Source organism: Myotis lucifugus, unplaced genomic scaffold (genome assembly GCF_000147115.1).
Source record: "Myotis lucifugus unplaced genomic scaffold, Myoluc2.0 scaffold_20, whole genome shotgun sequence".
NCBI classification, from domain to species: domain Eukaryota; kingdom Metazoa; phylum Chordata; class Mammalia; order Chiroptera; family Vespertilionidae; genus Myotis; species Myotis lucifugus.
In genome coordinates, this window is record NW_005871068.1 from 10,208,975 (window position 1) to 10,236,910 (window position 27,936).

A 27,936-nucleotide genomic window follows, 5' to 3' on the forward strand; every position below is an offset into this window, starting at 1 on the left:
TTCCCCCGCCCCATACACATGCTAATAAAAAATGAGCAAGCTCACAAGCAAATGAAGAAACTATCCAACAGGCTAGTTTTGAAACTCTATATCATCAAAACTGTCTCTGATATGGTGAGGACATATCAGAGACAGTTTTGATGATACAATTAAAATCCCCTTTGAAGGTCCTGTTCAGGGCTAAGTCTTTGTCACGACCAACCTCTGTGCAACCCAACGTGTTTTCTACAAGCTAGGGTCTCTCCAGGAACCATTTGTTACCAGGCCATCAAATAAATAAAGCAATTGATAGTCCATTAGAAAGTTCTGTTTGCAATTTGACAAAGTCTATTTACATCTGTTCAATTTAATGATAAAAATATAGGCTTGTGCTTTGTGAGTCTTTTTATTTCATGTGGGTAACACTTCAGTTTCATTGTTCTTTGCATACAATGGAAAAGGGGAGAAAACTGTTCTTTTCTCAAGGTAGTTTGAGTAATACTGAGAAACAGAAGCAAATCAGTTGGGTGAGGAGCCCAATGTTGCTTTGCTGGTTTTATTTGATACCATCACTATATGAAAAAGGCTCAAAATTGGTAACCTTTGGCTCATTTGAGGTATGTATGAGTTATTCTCTATTGGCAGCCACTATGGTTATTCTCTTTCGCTTCCCAGATCGCTGTGAAATAGGACTGAGCCTGTTCAGAGTGCTTAGAATAAAAAGACATGGGGATGGGTATCAACTGGAAGAACAATATGGCTGCCAAGTTGAGTATGTATACCTCTAGTCTACATAGTGTCTGACCCTGAGCAGGACCAACCTACAATTCAAATTAAAAGTCAACCCATCCTCCTTCCCTCTGAGGATTTGGATGCTTCCATAAAAAAAGTCAACCCCACTAAATGAAATAGTGATACCTGCTACAATATGGATACACCTCAAAGATTATGCTCAATGAAAGGAGCCAGATATCAAAGAACACGTATTATATGATTCCATTGATATGAAATGTCCAAAAATACAGACATATAGAGACAGAAAATAGATTAATGGTGGCCAAGGGCTAGGGGATGAGAGTGGGGAGTAACTGTAAATGAACATGAGATTTATTTTTAGGATGGTGGCAATGTGCTAAAACTACATTGTTGTGATGGTGTACAACTCTGTAAATATCCTAAAGTCTTTTATGGATTGGGAGGGTGGAGCTACTGTTCCATCCTCAAAATAGTTTGAGAAGCCTTGAACAACATAACTAAACCAGTCTGGTATACTTTGATTTTTATACTTAGAACAGGTAAATTTATAACACATAAATTACATCTCAAAAAAAGCTGTTTTAGCTCAGCCGTTATTGCTCAGTGGTTGAGCATCAACCCATGCACTAAGAGCTCACTGGTTCGATTCCTGGTCAGGGCACATGCCCTGGTTGTAGCTCTATCCCCAGTAAGGGGAGGGGGGGTCATACAGGAAGCAGCCAATCAGTATTGATATTTCTATCTTATTGATGTTTCTATGCCTCTCTCCCTCTCCCTTCCTCTCTCTCTAAAATCAATAAAAACATTTTTTTAATCTTTTTTATAAAAAAGTAATCTGTTAGTAAAAAAAAGCAGACATAATTATCTTTCAAGTTCTTAAAATATGAGTAGAAAACTCTAAGCAATCATAGTTATTCATGTGATATAACTCTAATGAAAATGGTGCACTGTACTGAGTGCTTTATGGATATTCTCTCATTTAATCCTGACATGAAATAGATGTTCATTCTTATTTTTTTTCTATTTTGACAGTGAGGGAATTATGGCCCAGAAAGGGATGGCATTGAATTCAATGTCATTAAGATGGTAAATGGTGGAGTTGAATTTAAGTTCATGTTGGTCTGACTGAAAAGAAACTGTACTCTTTCCACTAAACCAAATGACATTGTTTGTTTTGCAGAGGTCCAATAAATATAGACATTCAGAAGACTCTATGCTGAAGTAGTTCAGAAAAAATGCCATTTCCAAATCAGATTATAAAGTCAGTTTGTAAGTATAACACATATACTCATACAGATGATCCTATCCCACTACTCTTTTATTGGCATTAATTTACATTGAGAATACATAAGATTCACAAAGTCTCATTGATTTGGTAGTGATTAACAGTTTCGTTTTCCAAAACTATGTAGGTTCACTTAAAGGTAAGTAATAGAAGACACATATTTGTGAAAAATATTTTTCTTACCCTGTTGATGACACTTGTCTTTTTTGCCTCATCTCTACCCAGTGAGATAACATTTAGAAAAATATTCCTGCATATGTGCTAGAATCTGTTTTATAATCTCTGTTCCTTCACATCTCAAACGACCTTAGTTGTGCTAACTTAAAAGGCAGCACTATGGAGATGGGCTTTGTATTGTTAGAGATGTACACGTTTTTGTTTTGCAGGTCAAGGGGGAAAAAAATGAAAGCGAGAATCAGCAACATGTTACCCAAAAAGGAGAGATTCATCAGAATTCTTACCTGCCAGTGGAGGATTATATTCCAAATCAAACCAAGAGTCAATTTGTGATTTCCATCTACTATGTCAGAGCTTCCAATATTCACTAAATCAACCTGTTAAAGATAAAGGGAAAATATTTGAAGAAAGGAGACAAAATGTCTATTTGGAAAGAAAACAATATGAGGAGGTAATTGCACTAGCTATTTTCAGAGCCTAAGCAGCATAACCGCTTTTTAAAAATAATCTAAAAATGAAACAATGCATTTGTAAATACACTTTCTATAACAGACAAGTTCCCCATTTCTATAACAGACAAATTACACATTTGCAAAGAGATAGGAAATGAATGTACTTTTAGTATATTGATAGATTATTGCAAATTAAAGAGGCTAATCAGAGTATCTCCAAATAAAATTTATAACAATGATAACTCATAAAGAATGTCTAAAATTAAGATGTGATTCCTAATACATAATTGAAACAAAAAAGAAATTTCATCCGTCTTTTATGTAGCTTAGAAGAATGCTATTATAATTAGGGGTGACTATATTTGACTAAATGCCCTTGCTTTAGAAACACATTAGAATTCTAATAAACAATGGAGCTAATGGCCAGCTCTCTTTTCTCCATTTAGGACTGGATTTGGGAATCAAAATCTGGCAGGGCTTCATTTTTCAAGACAAATCTTATCTCCTGTCCATGCTTTTAACATTCTTAGTCAGGGTCAGGTTAAATATAAGCATCAGACAAATGAGCACATGAAAAGATAGTCAATATTACTAACCATTGGGGAAATGCAAAATATAACCACAGTGAGCTAGCATCACACACTTACATTAATGGCTAAAATTAAAAAATAGTGAGAACATCAAATGCGGATGAGGATGTGGAGAAACTGGATCACTCATGCATTTCTGGTAGAAATATAAATAGTACAGCTACTCTGGAAAACATTTGGCCATTTCTTACAAAGCTGGGCATGTGTTCATCATACAGTCCAGCTATTGAACTCTTAGGCATTTATCCCAAAGCAATGGAAACTGATTTTTATACAAAACCTTATACATAAATATCCCCAGGAGCTTTATTTGTAACAGGCAAAACTGGGAACGATCCAAATGCCCTTCAAAGGTGAATGGTTAAACAAACCGTGGTACATCCATACCGTGGAATATTACTTTGTAATGAAAAGGAACGAACTGTTCATATATATAGCAACTTGGATGAATCTCCTGGAAATTATGCTGATAGAACAAACAAAGCCAACCTCAAAGGGTCACATATAGTATGATTCTATTTATATTATATAACAGCTTTTGAAATGACAAAATTAGAGGAATGGAGAGGAACAGTTGCCAGAGGTTAGGGACCAGAGTCGGGTAGAGGGGGTAGATGGATGTGTTTATAAATGGGCAGCAGGAGGGCCAGCCTGGGTGGCTCAGTTGGTTGGAGCATCATCCATGTACCAAAACGCTGTGGGTTCAATTTCCAGTAGGGGTGCACATTAGAGGTAACTGATTTATGTTTCTCTCTCTCTCTCTCTCTCTCTCTCTCTCTCTCTCTCTCTCTAATTCAGTAATAAAAAATCATGTCCTTGGGTGAGGGTTTTTTAAAAAAAGGCCATCAGAAGGGATCCTTGTGGTGATGGATGTGTACTGCCTCTTGACTCTCATGGATGAAACACAAACATAAATATGTGATAATGTTGTATAGAACTAAAAACACACATGCATACACACACATGTACAAGTAAAACTGGAAAAATATGAATCCTACTGGTGTACTGTATCAATGTTGATGTCCATGGTAATGTCATACTATATAGAGTATGCTACCATCTGGTAAAGCTTGGTTAAGGGTACACAGGATCTCTGTATTGCTTACAACTATATGAGAATTTATAATTATATCAAAATGAAAAGGTTAACTAAAAATAAGTATCCAGGGATACTTTAAAAGCAGAAAATATCACAATAAAGCAAATAGGCAACTTCAGATTAAGTGCTATACAATGGGGATGAAACTGTCAGAGCAAAGTTGAAGGTTGAAAAGTAACTTAGGTTTCTCTTCTTATTTACTATCCTTGACTCACTGATCCCTTTGGTTGAATTATCTTTTTTAAAATATATTTTTATTCATTTCAGAGAGGAAGGGAGAGGGAGAGAGAGAGATAGAAACATCAATGATGAGAGATAATCATTGATTGCTGCCTCCTGCATGCCCCCACTGGGGATCGAGCCCACAACCTGGGCCTGTGCCCTGACCAGGAATCAAACCGTGACTTCCTGGTTCACAGGTCGATGCTCAACCAGTGAGCCACACCAGCCAGATGCTTTGGTTGAATTTTCTTTGGGCTGCCTCCAGGATCCTGCCATTTTGTTCCATAGGATCATTAGAGCAGTGACCTGAGAGAAACTGGTTATCCTCCTCTAGATATTTTCACTAATTAGCTGAGACTCATTATAGTTAAAGCTTTCATTCTCTCAGACTCTGAACCCTTACTGGACTAAATTTCACTCTGATCTGTCCTTCCAACTCGTTTTTTCCTTCAGTGAGATGGCTTCACCTTTCTCTCACTCAATGCTAAAATATATTCCTCGTCATTCACGTCAATTTTCTAAATTTGATTAATTAATAACTTGAAAATATTAAGCTATCTGGGAAATTCAGTTGAAAACAAAAGGCTACTCTTCGGTGTAATGATCAAATCACTTCCAATTAATCCCCACATACACTCATTTGCAGGTTCAATGGCTAATTAAATTTATTTTTGTATCCAAACTATAAAAAATATTGGTCACTTGGCTTAAACCAAATAAATGATACAGAAAAAAATGTAGAATCATTTGAATAAGGATAAAAGATCAAGATACAAGTCCATAGTTGAATTCCACACAAAATTTAAAGTAGAGGATATTATTGAGCTATTCAATACATTAAATGTTAGTGTGGTATCATATGGATTTTACATAGAAGTGGCACATAAATGGACATTTCAGTAACTTTCTACAGAGAAGCAGATAAATGAAAGTCCTGAAAGCTGGTTAAAAAGATAGACTTTGACTTTCTTGAGTATAGGAGTGTCAAGGCGATACTGCCATTGTAAGCTATTCTCTGTCTACTTATTTCTGCAATGCAGATGCTTTTCATTAGGTAGCTAAGTTTCAAGAGTATCCCCCGCAAATCTTCCCTAATTCAGTATGCTGTAGTTAATATGAACATTTCAAATTATGGGGCATTCATATAAATTTGTCTTCCATATGCAGATATATGCTATAATATTTTCATTTTAATTATACAAAGTAGAATATACACATTTCTAGAATTTATTAGGGAAGGAAATATAGTGCTCTCTGAGGAGATTAATAACTCAAGAACAAGAAAGTACCATGATCTACTTTTCATTTGGGAATTCTTCATGTGACAATAGAGGCATTGATTCGGCTATTTCGGCATCCTGTAGTTGGGTTGTAAGAAATGCAACCATCATCATTTTTTCAGTGGTAAACCATATGCTAAACTTTGTCCTTTTCACTATGTCTGTGTGTATGTATTTATGTGTGTGTATAATCTCAATTTGGTTCTTTTAAGAAATATTTTATTCCTTTATAAATATGACCACACAAATATATTATTTTACACAAGTGCATGAGTAAGATTTCATACATGCCTCTCTCCTATTTTTCTTAGACAAGTTTTCTTTTCCATTTTGCTTTCCCTACTTTCTTCCCCTGACTTTTTACTTAATCTGACTTAAAAAAAAACTACTTTCATATTTTCTTCCTATTCAAGTGATTATTATATTGTGAGTGTGCACGTATGATATCACATGCACACAAATCTAAGGGGTTTTATACTGTACCCCCCAAAATGGCACATTATTCAGATTCTATGGAACATTGCTTTTACCAAACAATAATCTCTCTTATTCATTTCTTTTAATGACTATATAATATTTCATAGTTTGGCTGTATCATAGAGTATTTTGCCAGTGCCCTGTTAGCGGACATTCAGTTTGTTTCTAGGGTTGTGATATTTATTTTATTTTTATTTGCCACTTTATACAATGCTGGAATGGACATCATGCATTATCCATCCTCAAATACTGATGCTTCCATTGTGATAATCACTATTTCCAGGAATGTATCTACTAGATCAAAGGGGATATATATTTTTCATTTTAGTAGGTATCTACACTAACAAAAGAGAAAGATGCTAATTTACCATAACTTCATGACACCCACCAGCCAATCAGGAATGAGTATGCAAATTAACCCAACAAAGGTGGCAGTTTAATTTGCATATGCAGGCGACAAGTGGCCGGGGTAGGGCAGGATGCTTGCATTGTTGCCATGGCAACGATGCAGGTGTTCCATACCACCCCAGCCACTCCAGGCCTCTGGGCAGTGTGGGAAGGCGGAAAAGCAGCTCTGGGCTGGAGTGAAGGCAAAAGGCAGCTCTGGCCAGAACGAAGGTGGTGCCAGCAGCCAGGGGAAGGAAGGCCCATTCTTGCATGAATCTTTGTGCATTGGGCCTCTAGTTTCTTTATAAAAAGGATTTAGTATTTAATATTTTATCCAGAAATGGGTGTTTCTTCTTTTATATTTTGTCTATCTGATGAGTAAAAGGATATTACTTTGTTAACCTAATTGATTTCCATGATTCCTAGTACATTTGGAATATCTTTTTGTATGACTGATTATTATAATTTCATCTGTGAATCGTGGGTTAATATGCTTTGTTTATTACCAATAGGTTAGTTTTCTTTTCCTTCTTAATTTTAAGAACTCTTTGCAACTATCAGCTCACATTTACTGAGTTCCATAGGCAAGATATGGTTATAATCAATTTCATATAGTTCAACATAATACAATTTTTGAATTTATATTCAAAAGTAAGATTGTCTTATACATTTAATATTTCATTTTGTGCTTATTGACTGCTGTTAGTAAGGTTATTCTGACATCACAAAAAGAATTGCAAACTTTTATCTTTTTATATACTCTTTTTTTAAATTTTGTTTTATTGCTTAAAGTATTACAAAGAGTATTACATATGTCTCCTTTCCCCGCCCCCCTTGTCATTCCCCCGGCCTCCCCTACCCCCCAGTGTCTTATGATCATTGGTTATGCTTATATGCATGCATACAAGTCCTTCGGTTGATCTCTTACACCCCCCTCCCACCCCCCAACCCTCCCCAGCCTTCCTGCTGTAGTTTGACAGTCTGTTCGATGCTGCTCTTGAATAGCTTAAAATATGGGAATTATTTATTCTAGATAGATGAGGTTAAATTCATTTGTGAAGAATACTGGTATATTTTTCAGTGGTAGATCTCTAATAACTTACCAATGTTTTCTGGAGTAATTATTCTAGTTTAATTTTCTGCTATTCATACATCAATTTTAGTAATTTGCATTGTAATAGGAAATTATCCATGTCCTAGATTTATTACAGAATTGCTTATAGTATTTTCTTAATTTCTTCTGTATCTGTGGTTTCACATCCTTCCTCATTACTAACCTTCTGTATTTTCCATTCTCATTCTCTTCATATTTTTTGTTGTGATTAAAAGAGGTATATCTATTTTTGTTGACCTATTCAAAGAGCCAGCTTTTGAATGTATTCAGCCTATTTTTTAATTCTATTTTGAATCACTATTCATTGTTGTTTTTAATAATCTCTTAAATATAGTTAATTATTTTATTTCTATCTTTAAAAGAATTAAGGCTATAGAGTTTTCTCTGAATGTAGCTTTCAGTCTACCCACATCACCATAACACTAAAAGTGTGAGCTACTTACTAGTTTATGTACATTTTACAAGAGGGAAATGGGGTCTCAAAGATACAGGAAGCTTCCACAAGATTTAAAAGCAGGTCCAGATGTGAGAGGCAATTCCTTAATTGAATCTAAAAAATTCTTCAAGTATCTTAATAAGCTCTCTCTAAATTAACAAATATTGCACACCATCATGTAGACAAGAATATTAATAACATTAATATTCATTAAGAAAGGGGAGTGGTATTCTGTCATGCTTGAAGAGGATTGTTCAAGCTCTTTACATGACTACTGAATGCCTCTTATTGACAGTGTAGCCCATTTTGATTCTAAATTCTCATATGCTTAGAGTTGTTATAATGCCATATTTTTTTTACCATATAGCTATGAGTGATATATTTTTAAAAATTATTGCTATCTACCCTCAAATAATTATTACCACACTACACAATGGCTTCTCTTTCTTTTATATATATTTTTTATAATATATGCTCTGAAATTCTATCTTTCAAGGATTCTCAGTCTAATTTCTAAATAACTGTGAAAAGAGAAAACAAAAACTAGAATATGTTAATACCTGTGTGAAATGAATAATTATGTCTGTCTAGTAAGAAAAACAAAAAAAACATTCATGTGACATATATGTTAATAAATGGACTCAGTGTGAGAAAGAGAAAGTGTGTGTGTACGTGTGTGTGTGTATCAGTATTGTGACAAGCACTAGATAGCAAGAAATTCAAGACTGAGGTCATTAAGGACAGCCAAAGTTATGTTTTCCTGTTTTCAGAATGAAAGCATCTGATACCAAATGAATAGGTGTGAAAATTGATATTGTATGCGAAAATTAAATAGCTGCATTGAATTTTTGCAGAAACAAGTTCACCTACACATGAAGATTGGTTTTTGGAGTTCCTACAAAAAGGCCTAAGATTTTGTTCATGAAGTAATATTAGATTCCTGCTCAGAGTTTTATATTATTATTTGTGGAAGATGCTTTATTCAAAGGTGATTTTGGAAGATAGAAAATTCTCACCATTTGCCTTGACATAATGGAAACTTATTGTGGCTCCAGCAGAATATTTCAGTGTGAACTCAGAAAAACATCCCTTGAGTAAGGATGAGCAGGATGCAAACATACACCTAGGAAACCTAATGAACTGGTTTTTGAATAGTCTATTGTTACACAAATTGAACAAAATTCTGTTCCCACCCTAGTACTTAGACTAAAATATCTGATTTTGTACAAAAATATATATTTAGTAATTTATAATTAATACTAGAGGCCCAGTGCACAAAATTCGTGCATGGGGGGGAGGGGTCCTCAGGCCAGACCTGTGCCCTCCCGCAGCCCGGGACCCCTCAGGCGATGTCCACCTGCCGGCTGGGGAATCAGGCCTAAGCTGGCAGTCAGACATCCCTCTCACAGTCCAGAATCCCTCTCGCAGTCTGGGAACTCAGCTCACTGCTCCTTAGCACTTCCATGGAGGCAGGAGAGGCGCCTGCCACCGCCACTGCGCTTGCCAGCTGAGAGCCCAGCTTCTGGCTGAGCAGCACTCCACCTGTGGGAGTGCAGTGACAACCAGGGGACAGCTCCTGCATTGAGCATCTGCCCCCTGGTGGTCAGTGTGCATCATAGCGACTGGTTGTTCCACCTGTTTGTTCTGCCATTCGATCTATTTGCATATTAGGGTTTTATTATATAGGATATAAGTATTTCAGGGAGCACTGTTACTTACTGGTGCTCTACCTCCTAAATGAACTTACTAACTACTAGACTACGAAGAGCAATTAATTATCTTCCATTGCTTATTCAAGAGAGGAATGTTTGTTTTATCCCAGGTTTGGTTTGGTTTGGTTTTGAAAAGAGACAATTTTCTTTTTATTGAGGTAAAATTAACATATACTTCAAATCTCTGTACAAGACAACTTTAACTATATATTAGGTACAGATTGACAAATGTACATGCTTGTGTAACAAACATTCATTCCAGTCTAGATAGAACATTTCTAACATGCTAAAAAATTGTCTAGTTGCCCATAAAAATACTATTCTTATTTCCCAGCTTTTTTCCTTTACTTTTTTATTTTTCAATTACAGCTAGTCTTCAGTTTGTTATTCAGGTTGATCTATAATTTAGTTTTAATTCCAGTTTGGTCCGGGGAGCATGTGAGTGTAACATCCACCTACTCCACTGCCATCTTGGATCGTAGCATTTGCAGTTCTAACTTGAATGTTGTAGAAAGATATATCTCATTCAATAAGGAACCATTATCTTTCCAATAAATGGTATTTACCACTTGTTTCTTTTTAGAGAACCACTGAGAATGACATTTCAGAGTGAAAACACTTCCCGTATCATTCAGCCAACTACAATTAGGTTAAGGGTAGAAGGTTCCACACATTTGTTTCAGAGGATGTGGTTCTTCAGGATCACTTCAGATTTCAAAATCTATTATCCTAAGGAGGAATCACTTTTGTTTCTTAATATGCAGAATATATCGGAGAGTTGTTTAAATTAAAGAAGATATAGGGATAGTGGTAAGCCAGCTTTTTAGTCATCAGTCTTGGTATGTGAGTTTAAATAAATGAAAAATGATGCAAAGTAAATCTTATGAAATAACTTTATATATAGAATGCCAAGATTATGAAAGGAACCATAAGTATCATCTTTAAAAGTTTGTGTGGGGAAAAAAAAGTTTGTGTGGATTTCCTTAAGTAAAATTTTAAACAATAGCTAACAGGGAAATACCATGTGTGGCAATCTATAAATATAAAAGGCGAATAAGCAAAGTGTCCCCTCGGGAGTTCGACCAAGAGACTGGGAGTTGGATTGCTCGCTCACTCGCTATGATGTGTGCTGACCACCAGGGGGCCATGTGGAATGAAGGAAGGCCCTGACCAGCAGCCGGCATCTGGGGGAAGGAAGGCCCTGGCCGGCAGCTGGAAGGATGGCCCCAGCTGGCAGCCAGAAGGCCCCGATCAGCCCTGATCACTGTCCAGGTCTAAGGACCCTACCCATGCACAGATTTTGTGCTCCGTGCCTCTAGTTTATTATATAAAAATCTGTCCTGATACTTAGGCCTCATGCAAATACTCTACCATCTATTTATTTGGTTCTTTCATACCCATACATTTCTTTCTCATAAATGGTTTATAACTGAGTATTTCCTTCCAACATTCTAGACAAATAGGATTTTCTTTTGAAATGAAAGTACATTTTATAAAATATCTACCATCGTGTAGTCAAGCTAAAGAGACTTCTCAATATTGAAACAACACTCCTCAAGTATTTATGTAATCATCCCAAATATAATGCATTTAAAAGATCAGAAATGCAGGAAAAGCAAAGTAGTTTTACTGCCCTGCAGCATGTGCTTTTATAACTGTGTTTAAGAAGTATATAAAATTTTAAGACTTGTGAGCATAAATCATACAGTTTTTCCATTGAGAGACGTATGTATTGAATCTTTTATTATTAAATGATGAATAGTTCAATATATACAACTAAAGGGTGGGTTGCATTCACCATTGTGGACCAGTTTTCCACTGGCAGGTTTTCTTTATTCCCTCTCAGATCCCCATATTCCACAGATTATTTTTTTTATTTTATGCAAATATAGATCTTTATATTGGAAATACCTTTTAAAAAATCACATTTTGACCTAGAATACATAAAAATACAGTTCTGGGTACTCACTATGAAGATATCATCCCTACCTTCAATGATTAACCTTTACATATTAAGTCATTCATTAAATATTTTTGACCATCCACCATATACCACATATTAAGTGTTGAGTATAGACATAGACTAAAAAATGGGCCGTTTTACCCAATTGCTTCCACTGGTGAAATAAGTTAAAATTTCTTTATATTTTGAATGTGTTTATGTTCATAATCACCTATCACAAGGTAATTCTTTTTAATGGAACTGTGTTTTTACTTGCTTATATACTGCCTCTTTAACAATAAAGATTTTTATAATGTTAAGAAAATATAAACTTTAAAGGGCTGAAAGAAAATTAAAACTAATATATCAAAATATAAGTTTCAATGCAGTATTCTTATAGAACATAAAATACAGAACTAAACTTTTTGGTAAAGTAGCTCATAATTTAAGCAAAATTTCTTATGTGGGATATTATATACTAGAGGGCATCATTTGAGAAAATAGGCACTGTCCTCAATAATTTCACAACATAGAATAACATTAAACTTGTATACATTTTCTTCAACAACTAGTCATGTCAGTGAGATCAAACATGGGTAGACAAAGAAACCCCCAAAGGAAAGAAAAGGAGGACTCGCCAGAAAAGCAGCTAAGTGAGACAGAGATATGCAACATGACGGAAAAAGAATTCAGAATAAGGTTCCTAGAGTACATGCACCAGATGTTCAAGAAGCAAGAAGAAACAGATGAAAAACTCAACTACTTATGCAAGAAGCTAGAAGAAACAGATGAAAAAATCAACAACTTAAGTAAGTCCCAAGAAGAAATGAAGAGCGACATAGCTTCAATAAAAAACTCCATTGAAAGTATCAACAGTAGACTGGGAGAAGCGGAGGACCGAATTAGTGAATTAGAAGACAAGGAAGCAAAACACACTCAAACTGTACGGCAAATGGAGAAAAAAATTAAAAGACAGGAGGAGAGCCTAAGGGAGCTTTGGGACAACATGAAATGAAACAACATACGGATAATAGGGGTGCCAGAACAACAGAAAGATGAACATGGGTTAGAAAACCTATTCGAAGAAATAATATCAGAAAACTTCCCTGAGGTGGGGAAGAAAAAAGTCACACAAGCCCAGAGAGTCCCAAACAAGGTGAACCCGAAAAGACCCACACCAAGACACATCATAATTACCATGGCAAATGTTCAGGATAAAGAGAGAATCTTACAGGCTGCAAGAGAGAGACGGAAAGTAACATACAAGGGATCTCCCATTAGATTATCAAATGATTTCTCAACAGAAACACATCAGGCCAGAAAAGAATGGACGGAAATCTACAAAGTGATGCAAAGCAAAGGACTGAATCCAAGAATACTCTATCCAGCAAGGCTATCATTCAAAATTGAAGGGGAAATAAGAAGCTTCACAGACAAAAAAGGGCTAAGGGAGTTTATCACCACCAAGCCAGCCATGCAAGAAATGATAAGGGACTGGTGTAAAAGAAGAAATATCAAGCTCAGAAAGAAAACAGCCACACACAAAAAAAGAAATGGCTACAAACAAGTACCTTTCAATAATAACTTTAAATGTAAATGGACTAAACGCTCCAACCAAAAGACATCGAGTGGCTGAATGGATAAAAAAACATGACCCATACATCTGCTGTCTACAAGAGACCCACCTCATTAGAAGGGACTCACACAGACTGAAAGTGAAGGGATGGAAAAATATCTTTCACGCAAATGGAAAGGAAAAGAAAGCTGGGGTAGCAATACTTATATCGGACAAAATACATCTCAAAGTGAAGGCCATAACCAGAGATAAGGAAGGCCACTTCATAATACTAAAGGGATCAATACAACAAGAAGATATAACCCTGGTAAACATATATGCACCCAATGCAGGAGCACCCACATACATAAGAAAACTTCTGGAAGATATCAGGGGAGAGATTGACAAGAATACAATCATAGTAGGGGACTTTAATACACCACTGACATCACTGGATAAATCCGCTAGACAAACAATCAGCAAAGAAACAGCAATCCTAAATGACTCACTAGATCAGATGGACTTAATTGACATCTTCAGAACACTTCACCCCACAGCTGCGGAATATACATTCCTCTCAGGTGCTCATGGGACATATTCAAAAATAGACCACATATTGGGTCACAAGCAAAGTCTCCACAAATTCAAGAAGATTGAAATCATAAAAACCTTCTTCTCAGACCACGATGGCATAATGTTAGAAATAAACTACAATAAAAACAACCCAAAATACTCAAACACTTGGAAGCTGAATAGCATGTTATTAAATATTGATTGGGTTACCGATGACATCAAAGAAGAAATTAAAAACATCCTGGACACTAATGACAATGAAAACACAACAATCCAAAACCTCTGGGACACAATGAAAGCAGTCCTGAGAGGGAAGTTTATAGCTCTACAGGCCTATCTCAAAAAACAAGAAAAAATGGTAGTTAATCATCTAACTCTACAACTCAAAGAATTAGAAAGAGAGCAACAAGAAAACCCCAGAGTGAGCAGAAGGAAGGAGATAATAAAGATTAGAGCAGAAATCAATGAAATATAGACCAAAAAAACAATACAGAAAATCAATGAAACCAAGAGCTGGTTCTTTGAAAGGATAAACAAGATTGACAAACCCCTTGCCAGGCTCACCAAGAAGCAAAGAGAGAGGTCCCAAATAAACCAAATCAGAAATGATAGAGGCGAAATAACAACAGACCCCACAGAAATACAAATGATTGTTAAACAATACTACGGGCAACTCTACTCCAACAAACTTGACAACCTGGAGGAAATGGACAAATTCCTAGAAAAATACAACATTCCAAAACTCAATCAGGAAGAATCTAAAAACCTCAATAGGCCAATAACTATGGAAGAAATTGAAGCAGTCATCAGAAAGCTTCCAGCAAACAAAAGCCCAGGGCCAGACGGCTTTACAGGGGAGTTTTACCAAACATTCAAGGAAGAACTAAAACCTACCCTCCTCAGACTACTACAAAAAATTCAAGAGGAAGGAACACTTCCAAGCTCATTCTATGAAGCCAGCATCACCCTAATACCAAAACCAGGTAAAGACATCACAATGAAAGAGAATTACAGGCCAATATCCCTCATGAACATAGATGCCAAAATCCTCAACAAAATCTTAGCAAATCGGATCCAGCAGTACATCAGAAGGATCATACACCATGACCAAGTAGGATTTATCCCAGAGATGCAAGGATGGTACAACATCCGTAAATCAATAAATGTGATACATCACATAAACAAATTGAAAGAAAAAAACCACATGGTCATATCAATTGATGCAGAAAAAGCTTTCGACAAAATCCAACACCCATTTTTGATAAAAACTCTCAGAAAGGTGGGAATAGAAGGGTCATACCTCAACATAATAAAAGCCATATATGACAGGCCCACAGCCAACATCATACTCAATGGACAAAAACTAACACCATTTCCCCTAAGAACAGGAACAAGACAGGGTTGCCCACTCTCACCACTCCTGTTCAACATAGTACTGGAAGTATTAGCCATTGCAATTAGGCAAGAAGAAGAAATAAAAGGCATCCAAATTGGAAAAGAGGAAGTAAAACTGTCCTTATTTGCAGATGACATGATATTATACATACAAAACCCTAGAGACTCCATCAAAAAACTACTAGACTTAATACATGAATTTGGCAAGGTAGCAGGATACAAAATTAACCCCAAGAAATCTGAGGCATTTCTATATACCAATAGTGAACTTTCAGAAAGAGAGATTAGAAAAACAATCCCATTTACCATCGCACCAAAAAAATTAAGATACCTAGGAATAAACTTAACTAAAGAGGTTAAAGACCTCTACTCAGAAAACTACAGGATGTTGAAAAAAGAGATAGAGGAAGACATAAACAGATGGAAGAACATACCATGTTCTTGGATTGGTAGAATCAACATCATTAAAATGTCCATACTACCCAAAGCAATCTATACATTCAACGCACTTCCCATTAAAATACCAATGGCCTTCTTCAAAGATCTAGAACGAACTCTCCAAAAATTCATCTGGAATAAAAAAAGACCCCGAATAGCTGCAACGATCCTGAGAAAGAACAAAGTAGGTGGGATCTCAATGCCAGATATCAAGCTGTATTACAAAGCCACTGTTCTCAAAACTGCCTGGTACTGGCACAAGAACAGACATATAGATCAGTGGAATAGAATAGAGAGTCCAGAAATTAGCCCGAACCAATATGCTCAATTAATTTTTGACAAAGGAGGCATGAACATACAATGGAGCCAAGATAGTCTCTTCAATAAATGGTGTTGGGAAAATTGGACAGATATATGCAAGAAAATGAAACTAGACCACCAACTTACACCATACACAAGAATAAACTCGAAATGGATAAAGGACTTAAATGTACGACAGGAAACCATAAAAATTCTAGAAGAATACAAAGGCAACAAAATCTCAGACATATGCCAAAACAATTTCTTCACTGATACAGCTCCTAGGACAGTTGAAACTAAAGAGAAACTGAACAAATGGGACTACATCAAAATAAAAAGCTTCTGCACAGCAAAAGAAACCATCAAAAAAACAACAAGAAAACCCACCTCGTGGGAAAACATATTTGCCAACGTCATATCTGATAAGGGCTTAATCTCCAAAATTTATAGGGAACTCATACAACTTAACAAAAAGAAGATAAATAATCCAATCAAAAAATGGGCAAAGGATCTAAATAGACACCTTTCAAAAGAGGACATTCAGAAAGCCAAGAGACATATGAAAACATGCTCAAAGTCACTAATCATCCGAGAGATGCAAATCAAAACAACAATGAGATACCATCTCACACCTGTCAGAATGGCCATCATCAACAATTCAACAAACGACAAGTGCTGGAGAGGATGTGGAGAAAAAGGAACACTTGTGCACTGCTGGTGGGAATGCAGACTGGTGCAGCCACTATGGAAGGCAGTATGGAGGTTCCTCAAAAAATTGGAAATGGAACTCCCATTTGACCCTGTGATCCCACTTCTAGGAATATATCCCAAGAAACCAGAAACACCAATCAGAAAGGATATATGCACCCAGATGTTCATAGCAGCACAATTCACCATAGCTAAGATCTGGAAACAGCCTAAGTGCCCATCAGTAGATGAATGGATTAGAAAACTGTGGTACATCTACACGATGGAATACTATGCTGCTGTGAAAAAGAAGGAACTCTTACCATTTGCAACAGCATGGATGGAACTGGAGAGCATTATGCTAAGTGAAACAAGCCAGTCAATGAAGGAAAAATACCACATGATCTCACTCTTTCATGGATAATTAAGACCATTACAAACTTTTGAACAATAATAAATACAGTGGCAGAGCTGCCTCAAACTGTTTGACGGACTGCAGTGGGAAGGCCAGGGAGGGTTGGAGGACAGGAGGGAGGGGAGTAAGAGATCAACCGAAGACTTGTATGCATCCATATAACCATAACTAATGGACATAAGACACTGGGGGGTAAGGGAGGGCAGGGGCCTGTCAAGGGCAGGGGGGAAAAAAGGACACTTATGTAATACCCTTTGTAATACTTTTAGCGAAAAATTAAAAAAAAAAAAACAAAAAAAAACCTTTTTCTACTCTGTACTCTGTGAATGACAATGTCAAGAGAATGAGAAGAAAATCCACAGAATGAGAGAAAACATTTTCAGTAAACAAATCTGATAAAGAACATCCAAAATACACAAATTACACTCAACAATAAAACAAAACCTGATTTAAAAATAAGCCACAAAACTCCAAAGAAGATATACATGTGGCAAATATGCATATGTAAAGATGCTCCATGTCATATGTCATCAGAAAAATGCAAATTAAAACAATAATGAGATACCAACTACACACCTATGAGAATGGCCAAAATCCTGAACAAAGATAACACCAAATGCTTTCAAGGATAAGCAGCAAAGGGAATCCTCATTTATTGCTGGTGAGAATGCAAAATAGTATAGTCACTGGAAGATAGTTTGGCAGTTCCTTACAAAACTAAATTTACTCTTACCATGTGATCCAGCAATTACGCTCCTTGGTATTTTCCCAAAGGGATTGAAAATTTATATCTACACAAAAAAACTGCACATGGAAATTTATAACAGCTTTATTCGTAATTGTCCAAACTTGGAAGGAACCAAGGTATCCATATCCTTCAGTAGACTGATAGATAAATAAAATATGATCCATCCAGACAAGTGGATATTATTTAGTGTTAAAAGAAAAAAAGCTATCATCAAAAGTTACAGAGGGAACTTAATATTATTAAATCAAAGAAGCCAATCTGAAGAGGCTACATATAGTAGGATTCCAACTATATGACATTCTGGCAAAAGCAAAAGTATGGAGACAGTAAAAAATTCATTAGTTTCAGGGATTTGGGGGGTCTGTTGGAGGTAGGAAAAAGAGACAGAGCACAGAGGATCTTAAGGCATTGAAAATACACTATAGAATACTTTATCCAAATCCACAAAATATGAACCCTAATAATAAACTATGGACTTTGAGTGATGATAAAAAAAAAAACTTGTATACATTTTCAATATTGTATTAACTTAAATTTTTATGAATAAAATTTTTATAAATATAAGAATATGTACAAAATCTTCTACCTAGCAATATAGAATGCCATTTTAATGACAACAAGAACTCTATATAGCCACAGCTTTCTAATATTGAGCCATGTATAGTGATTTGAAGAACAAGAAACGTAGCACTAGCAAAAAAAAATTAAGATATATGACTAACATAAATTATAATAAGAAAAAATAAATTATAATATGGCTTGTAGCCATATTATTATTATCCCCCAAAATCTCCATGTGTACAAATTATAGGATAATGGGTACCTCAATTTTAAGTTGAATATACAAGAAAAAACATACAATTTTCCCTTGATGCAAGAAATGCACTGGGGTTGGGGGAGGATAAACAATTCACCTTATGAAATTATTTTAAATGAGCACTAGCTTCATTTTTAAGAGTAATCATTCCAATGGGAATTTAAAGATTACATGATATGCTTGTGTATATGTTTCTATTCCATAGAAGAATATTTTAAAGTAAGTACATTTAGTACTTATTTCTAATAAGTACTTATTTTCAACAAGTACATTTAGTACTTATTTCTATTAGTACATTTCACAGTTAGTGAAGTGGAACCGAAGTCATGGAATAATTTCAAAAATATCCTGCAATTAGGGAGTTAAAAGGATATACTTCTTTTGGGGATCCTTGGAATTAGTATATATAAGGAACAGACATTACAGGCCTATTTTATAGAAGACAATTTAGAGTAAGAAATAATATTTGTCTAACATAAATTCACTTCAAAATTTGGAATTTATATTCAAACACTAGATTTTGTGAGTAATAAATATAGAGAGCTTATATTTGGTCAAAAATATTATAAAGTTCTGACATATTCCAAAATATATATTATATAGCTTTAAGTTTCTGAATACTTAAAGGACACAGAAAATACTAGTTTTCAAGAACACTATAAAATCCTTTATCTAAGATCATATGCCAAGAAGAGTGAACACTACATCATTTTTCAGATCAGTGAAATTTGACAACCATTCAGTCTAATTCAATGACAGTTTTCAATGATGAGATTAAGTTAATACTGGAACATAGCTGACATTTGAATTTTCACCCTAGGCTTTTTAACTACTCACTTTGGATTTGTGGTTTCAATAATGTATAACAATAATCTTATTTGCTTAGTGCAATCTCACATTATACATTGAAATTACTTGGTAAAATAATTGCCACTTTGTCATAGACAATTGATGAGAGTGTTGTACTGAACATAATTATGAGATCTACAACTGTGTCAGCTAATATTAAATCAGTGAAGTCCTGGCATATGCCCAGGATATATTTCAACACTCAATAATGGTGGAGTACATTCCATGAATTCAAAAAAGGATTGAGTTCAGGTGATGGACACACAATAGATTATATAATGTTATTATTAACCAGAGTCACCCCAGTAAATTTAATTTTAAAAAGACATTGAGATTCATAGAGTATAAACATGGAAATACTGGGAATCAGTATCAGCCAATGAGTAGAAGACAGATAACATAATGCATATAGAGGGCAGTTTAAAACACCACAGACAATTGACACAGAAAAAGCATTCGACAAAATCCAACACTTTTTTTTGATAAAAACTCTCAGCAGAGTGGGAATAGAGAGATCATATCTCAATATAATAAAGGCCATATATGATAAACCAACAGCCTACATCACACTCAATGGACAAAAATTAAAACATTTTCCCCTAAGAATAGGAACAAGACAGGGATATATGCTTTCACCACTCTTACTCAACATAGTACTGGAAGTCCTAGTCAGAGAAATGAGACAAGAAGAAAAAATTAAAAAAAGAAATCCAAATTGGAAAAGAAGTAAAATTGTCATTATTTTCAGAGGACATGATATTGTCCATAGAAAACCATAAAGACTCCACCAAAAAAACTACTAGATTTAATAAATGAATTCAGCAATGTAGCAGCATACAAAATTAACACAGAGAAAGCAATGGCATTTTTATACACCAATAATGAACTCTCACAAAGAGAAATTTTAAAAAATCTCATTTACCACTACAACAAGAAAATTAAGATATCTAGGAATAAACTTAACCAAGGAGGCAAAAGACCTGTACTCAGAAAACTATAGGACATTGAGAAAAAAGAGATAGATGAAGAAATAAACAAGTGGAAGAATACACTGTGTTCATGGATTGGTGGAATCAACATCATTAAAATGTCCATACTACCAAAAGCAATCAATAGGTTCAATGCAAATCCTATTAAAATACCAACACCATATTTCACAGATCAGGAACAAACAATCCAAAAATTTACATGGAACAAAAAAGACCCTGAATAGCTGTAGCAATCTTGAGTAACAAGAACAAAGTTGGAGGAATCACAATGCCAGATTTTCAAGTTATACTACAAAGCTACTGTAATCAAAACAGCCTGGTGGTACTGACACAGGAAGAGGTATATACTTCAATGGAACAGAACAGAGACCTCAGAAATTGATCTAAGCCTTTATGCTCAATTAATATTTGACAAAGGCGGCAAGAGCATACAATGGAGTCAAGACAGTCTCTTCAATGAATGGTGTTGGGAAAACTAGACAGGTACATGCAAAAAAAAATGAAAATAGACCACCAACTTACACCATACACAAGAATAAACTCCAAATGGATAAAAGACTTAAATGTAAGTCATGAAACCATAAAAATCTTAGCAGAAACCATAGGCAGAAAAATCTCAGACATCTTTCGTGGCAATATGTTTACCAATAAATCTCCTAGGGCAAAGGAAACTAAGGAGAAAATAAACAAATGGGACTACATCAAAATAAAAAGTTTCTGCAGAACAAAATAAACCATCAAAAAAGTGAAAAGAGACCCCACTGTGTGGGAGAACATATTTGCCAATGATACATCTGATAAGGGGTTAATTTCCAAATATATAAGGATCTAATACAACTCAACAAAAGGAAGACAAACAATCCAATTAAAAAATGGGCAAAGGGCCTAAATTGACACTTCTCCAAAGAGGACATACAGATGGCCAAGAGACATGAAAAAATGCTCAAAGTCACTGATCACCAGAGAGATGCAAATCAAAACGACAATAAGGTACCATCTCACACCTGTCAGAATGGCTACCATCAACAAATCAACAAATGGCAAGTGCTGGCGAGGATGTGGAGAAAAGAGAACCCTAGTATAATGCTGGCGGAAATGCAGACTGGAACAGCCATTATGGAAAACAGTATGGATTTTCCTCAAAAAATTAAATATGGAACTGCCTTGTGACCCAGTGATCCCACTTCTAGGAATACTAGTACAACCTAAGAACCCGAAGCATCAATCAGAAAGAATATATGCACCCCTATGTTCATAGAAGCACAATTTATAATAGCTAAGATCTGGAAACAGCCCAAGTGCCCATCAGTAGATGACTGGATAAAAAAGTGGTGGTACATTTATACCATGGAATACTATGCAACAGTAAAAAAGAATCTCTTACCCTTTGAGACAGCATGGAGGGACCTAGAGAATATCATGCTAAATGAAATAAGTCAGTCAGAGAAAGACAAGTATCACATGATCACACTCAAATGTGGAATCTAAGTAACAAAATAAACTGATGAACGGAGTGGATCCAGAGACATGGAAGCATGGAACAGAGTATGGAATCTCAGAGGGAAGGTAGATGGTGGGAGGTAGTTAACTAACGACCTTGTGTGCATATGTGCATAACGATGGACACAGACAATAGGGTGCTGAAGGCCTGGGGTGGTGGTTGAGGGGATAAGGGCCGCTAGAGGAGGTTAATGGGGAAAAGTATTACATATGTAATACTTTCAACAATAAAGAATTATTTAAATAAATATATAAATAAAATGCAATAATGAATCATGAAAAAATAAACAATTTTAGATGACTCAGTAAATATTTCTTTTTATTTGAGAGAAGATGGGCTTAAAAGCCCATATTACTGAATTCAGAATGCCTGGTGAAAGAGACTACTCACAAACAAGGGTGGAGAAGGGCAAAGAACGATAGAATGGCAATATGAGAGATGTTTTCATGTTTCCTGTGATTTGCTCTATAAACTTCAACCAGTCACAAATAAATGGAAGCTGTAGACACTGTTGGAGCCCAGTCAGTCCCCACCACCCCCACCGACATATCTCAAAATAGGGTATTTTGAATTAAAGTTCCTTAAGAAACTACCCGTTTAAGAATAAAAACCCTGACCTCTCTGTCCCCTGAAAGCCGGAGATGTGATGCCCTCCCTGCTTGTGAGGGCCGAGAGACCACCTTATTGCAATAGTTAAAAGAATGCAGAGTGGGAAGCTTATATAAACAAGCCTTGTAACTTACTACTCAAGCCCAAACTTTGTTTAGATTCCTCACCAAGGAATACCCAAACTTGGCTTAAATTCCTTTCTGATGAGCACTGATTTTCTCTGTCCTGTCAATTTCTCCCAAATTTAATGTTGTGATGTTCTGTTTGTGTGTGTGCTTTGTTTTGTTGTTGTTGTTTTTTTCTAAAAAGCATAAAAAGGTGAAAGGTGCCTGGTTTGATTGTTTATTTGAGCCTCATTTTAGAATCTGAGCATTATATTATGATTCTCCCACGTACACGTATTAAATTGTTGTATCTCCTGTTAATCTAGTCTTGTATCTATTTTATTATTTATTATCAGTACAGTCATAAGAATTAAAGAAGGATAGAGGGGCATTCTTCCCCTCCTCAGCAATACAATTTATCTTGGCCTGGTGTGTAGAGAAGCATAACCACTTGGTAGAGACATTCATCCCGTGTCACAGAATTCTGTACTGCCTTCTTTATTTGCTTTTTGAAATCACAGCCACCTTTATTATACATGAGCTTTGCTCTCAGCAAGTAGTATAATAAAGGTATTGCTGCACTTAAAAGTACTTTCTTCTCAATGAGTGGTTTTCAAAAATAAATTATTGATAGCAGGGAAAACTTCATGCTCAAAAAGCCAGCACGGAGAATGCAAATCAGAACATAAATGTGGTGTCAGCATTACAGAGCTAAACTGTGAATAGCATGTGAGTAGCATAGCAAGTTAGAAGTCAGGATAGAGGAAATTGAGGCACAGGGTCGAATTAGTAGGTTGCTAGTTTAGAACCAGAGAATGTGTTGCAGAGATGTATGCCAAAGTAGAGGAGACCCTATGAGGGAAGAAGTCAAAATAAACTTTATCTAAGAAACTACCACAAAGTAGTCTTTCAAAAGGAAGCTTATAAGACCCCTTTAACAGCAGGTAGAGCTAATCTTTTCAAGTGATTTTAAAAATCAGGTTTGTGGATAGATTTTCAGAATTGGGAGGCTCCTCATTACATTGGTTCCATTATACTCAGAAGCCTTTCTGGAAGGTTTTACCTTTTACAATTTTTTAAGTTGTCTTGGTTACAATTTAGACACTCTATATTCCATTGTGTTAATTTTTATAATTTATTATTTTGCATAGACTATAATATGATTTCATTGATATTTTATAATCAACATATAGTTCAGTGTAGATTCCATTTTTGCTTTCTATAGCTCTTGTGCTTATGCTTAATATTTTCTTTCCGTGTTTAAATTGCATATATTTGCTTTTCTCCTCTTTTTCCTGAATCAATTTATAAGAGATCAGTCTATTTTATTACTTTATTACAAATAGCCAGCTTTTAAATTTAGTGTCTCTTCTTTCTAACTCATTTATTTCTTCATTTATCTTTTATTTCCTACTTTCCTTAGAGCATTTTTTTATTTTCGTAACATTTATGGTTGAAAGCTTGAATTAATTTACCTTTTGTAAAAATGAAGATAAAAGCAAAGACAAAAATTGAACCTCTAGGGAAAACCTGGACCATTTCATATGGGTTTTCTCATGGAATGGTTTTTCCTCCACAAATTTGGGTTTGTACTCTTGACTTCATATACAACATATTCTAAATTAATCAAATTGAATTTTTAAAAGTGTTATTAACTTATAGTTATAATATTAAATCAAAGAGTACACACTTTAAAATTTCTTTTTGTGTATTTAATGAAATTTTTGTTGCATCCTAATATATTATCCATTTTCCTGTTTATACATATGGCAGAACAATAGATGAATGGATACAAAGACTAAGGTATGAGTCTTCTACAAACTCTGAGCACAGCAGGCCATGATTTGAGAGTAACTGCATTTTTTAGATACTTATGATTGCAACTGCTGTCCAGTCTCCCCTGCACAAGGTTAGAACTTTATCAGTTAAGATAGCAGCTCTCTTTCCTCTTGTCTCTTTAGGTAAAGGCTATTAATTCATGCTAGTCCCTGGGTGCTTTACCATTCATTGTCATTCTTTTAATTCTGCCCACATTTTTAAAGATATTCCTTTCATACAGTACCTTCAACTTTGTCTTTGTATAAGTCATCTATTTCATACCAGGACTGTTAATGGTACACTTGGCTTCATGAGATGAGTTGGGTTGGGATGGTGACTGTACCAGTGGATACTTCAATGGACTAAAGATTAAAGACTGAAAGTCACCAGTTAGGTCCACTCATTTATCACCATTCCCTAGCGTAATTCTCACAAATGGCAAAGATAGAATTTTCTGAATGCCTGTTTGAGAGCTCAGATTTGGATTTGGTTCATTTAAATTAAATTATAAACTACTAGAGGCCCTTTTGTATTTATATATTCACTTAACACTCATCTTTTAAAATTGCCACATAAATCCTGTTTGGAATATGATCAAGATTGAGTTAAATCTATAGATCTATTTAGGAAGAAACAATACCTTCATAATATTGAGTATATCAGGTTTCTCCTGTGATTTTTCCCTATAGTTTTTTTAATTTTAAGTATTGCAGAATGAGGAAAAAAGTCCCATAGGAAAAAATGAGCAAAAAACTTTTAACAAAAGAGGATATTCAAAAGTTCAAGAATAATATAAAAAATTTTCAACCTGAGTAGTAATTGGGGAACTTTAAATTAAAACTGCAATGAGATACTAATACAAACACCAAAAATAGCTTAAATTAGAAAGTCTAATAATGCCAATGCAAAGATATGGGATCACTTGAACACTCACAATTAACTGGTTGAAAAGTAATTCATTGAAAATAGTTTGGCATTATATATTAAATGTGAAAGTGTAAAATTATTATAACCCAACAATTTTATTCTCAGGCATATAACTAACAGAAACACATTTCTATGTTTGACAAGTCTGCCTGTCTGTCTGTCTATCTATCTATCTATCTATCTATCTATGAGAATATTCATAGAAGCTTAATTTTAATAGCCCAAACTAGAATCCGAAACATCTGTAATATTGTCAACACTACAAGTAAATAAATAAATAAATAAATAAATCCTATATAATAAAAGCCTAATATGCTAAGTGTCAGTTCATCCATTCATCCAATCAAAGCATAATATGCTAATTATATGCTAAGGCTGCTCAACCACTCGCTATGACATGCACCTACCACCAGGGGGCAGTCGACCAGTCAACCAGTCGCTATGATATGCACTGACCACCAGGGGGCAGACAGTTGACCAGTTGACCAGTCACTATGATGTGCACTGACCACCAGGGGGTAGATGCTCTGACCGGTAGGTTAGCTTGCTGCTGGAGTCTGGCCAGTCAGGACTGAGCAAGATGGGCCGGACATGCCCTGGAGCCCTCCTGCCATCCCTTCCCCGCTGGCCAACTTCCCACATGCCTCCCTGGCCCCAGTGGTGCACTGGTGGGGTTTCTCAGCCTGGCCTGAGCCCTCTCACAGTCTGAGACCCCTCAGGGAATGTCTGCCTGCCAGCTTAGGTCCGGGACCCGTTGCTCGCTGCTTCTTACTGCTCAGCTCGCTGCACCTTAGCTCCCACCACCGCCACTGCGCTCGCCAGTTGTGAGCCCAGCTTCTAGCTGAGCAGTGCTCCCCTGTGGGAGTTCACTGACCACCAGGGGGCAGCTCCTGCATTGAGTGTCTGCCCCCTGGTGGTCAGTGCACGTCATAGTGACTGGTCGTTCCGCTGGTCATTCCACCGTTCAGTTGATTTGCATATTAGGCTTTTATTATATAGGATTGCTTTTCTTGTCAATCAAACTTTATGGGGTAAGCTGTTTATACATAATGCACACCTATTTTATAGAATCATCTATTCTTTGGAGGGTCAATAATTACTAATTGCTCTTAAATCTACATGTACGTAGATTTGCGTGTGTATATATACACATATATAGTTTCTAACAACATGATGTCATCTTTGGGCCCCCCAGCAGAGAGCACCATGACTGAGAAGGGTGCCCACATAACATCTGGCTGTGAAAAGCAGCGGGTTCCTGTCTGCCAGGGAGAGATAGCTGGAAATTCAGGCATCCTCTTAAAGAGCCAACACACAAAATTCCCTGTGGAGCTACCCACCTTGTGCTCTGGCAGAGGGAGCTGTGTGAGCAGAAGCCAGGACTGGGGATTTGGGGGTTAGAGCTTAGAAGGCAGACACTCCCAGTTTACTATGCTGAGTCATTCCCTCACCCAGCTGAGGACATTTTTCCCACACAGACATTTGTCTTGCCTCGGGGGAAGACTATTGGAAAACACCTTGCTCTGAGACTTAAAATAACAATTAGCCTCCAGGCAGAAGCAATGGCCCTGCCCTGATGAAAAAACTCTCCCCACACCTGAGGATGATTGCCTGGGGTCAATTCAAGTCAGAATCCTATCAGTCTATAGGCAGAGGGGGTCTCTGGAGGCTTTGAGTCTTTGCCTGATCTACTTAGTCAGAAACAGCATTTGACAATGTCCTATACTAGAGATTGAGAGGCATAGAGGATCTACCCAATACATATTCACAAACCCAGACAGACAGCCAAAATAAGGAGACAAAGAAACAACATCCAAATGAAAGAATAAGAGAATTCTCCAGAACAAGAGATAAATGAAGCAGAGATAAGAAATTTATCTGAAACAGAGTTCAGAGTAATAATGGTAAAGATGATCAACAGCATGAAAAAAGATATAGTAAAAATGGAAAAAGAACAGTCGGAAATAAAGAATGACATAACACAAATAAAGAACACATCAGAAGGAATACACAGCAGATTAGGGGAAGCTGAGCATCAAATCAGTGAATTAAAAGACAGAGTAGAAAAAAATCACTCAGAGAACCAAAAAGAAAAAAAAAACAATTAAAAAACAGGACAGCTTAAGGGAGCTATTGGACAACGTGAAGTGTAACACTATTTGAATAGCAGGTGTGTCAGAAGAGGCAGAAAGGGAGAAAGGGATAGAGAACGTGTTTGAAGAAATAATGGCAGAAAACTTCCCTAATCTGGTAAAGAAAAAAGTTCAGAAGACACAGAAAACCCCAAGCAAGAAGAACACAAA

General features: G+C 36.0%; 1 protein-coding gene across 1 annotated transcript in view; it reads right to left on the reverse strand.

Moving 5' to 3' along the window:
• The window catches only part of DMD (dystrophin), a 2,279,750-nt gene that overhangs the window by 1,723,756 nt on the left and 528,058 nt on the right, over window positions 1-27,936 (reverse strand). The window contains exon 5 of the mRNA XM_023751347.1: window positions 2,482-2,574. Coding sequence (XP_023607115.1) covers window positions 2,482-2,574 — 93 coding nt within the window. The remainder of the gene's footprint in view (window positions 1-2,481; window positions 2,575-27,936) is intronic.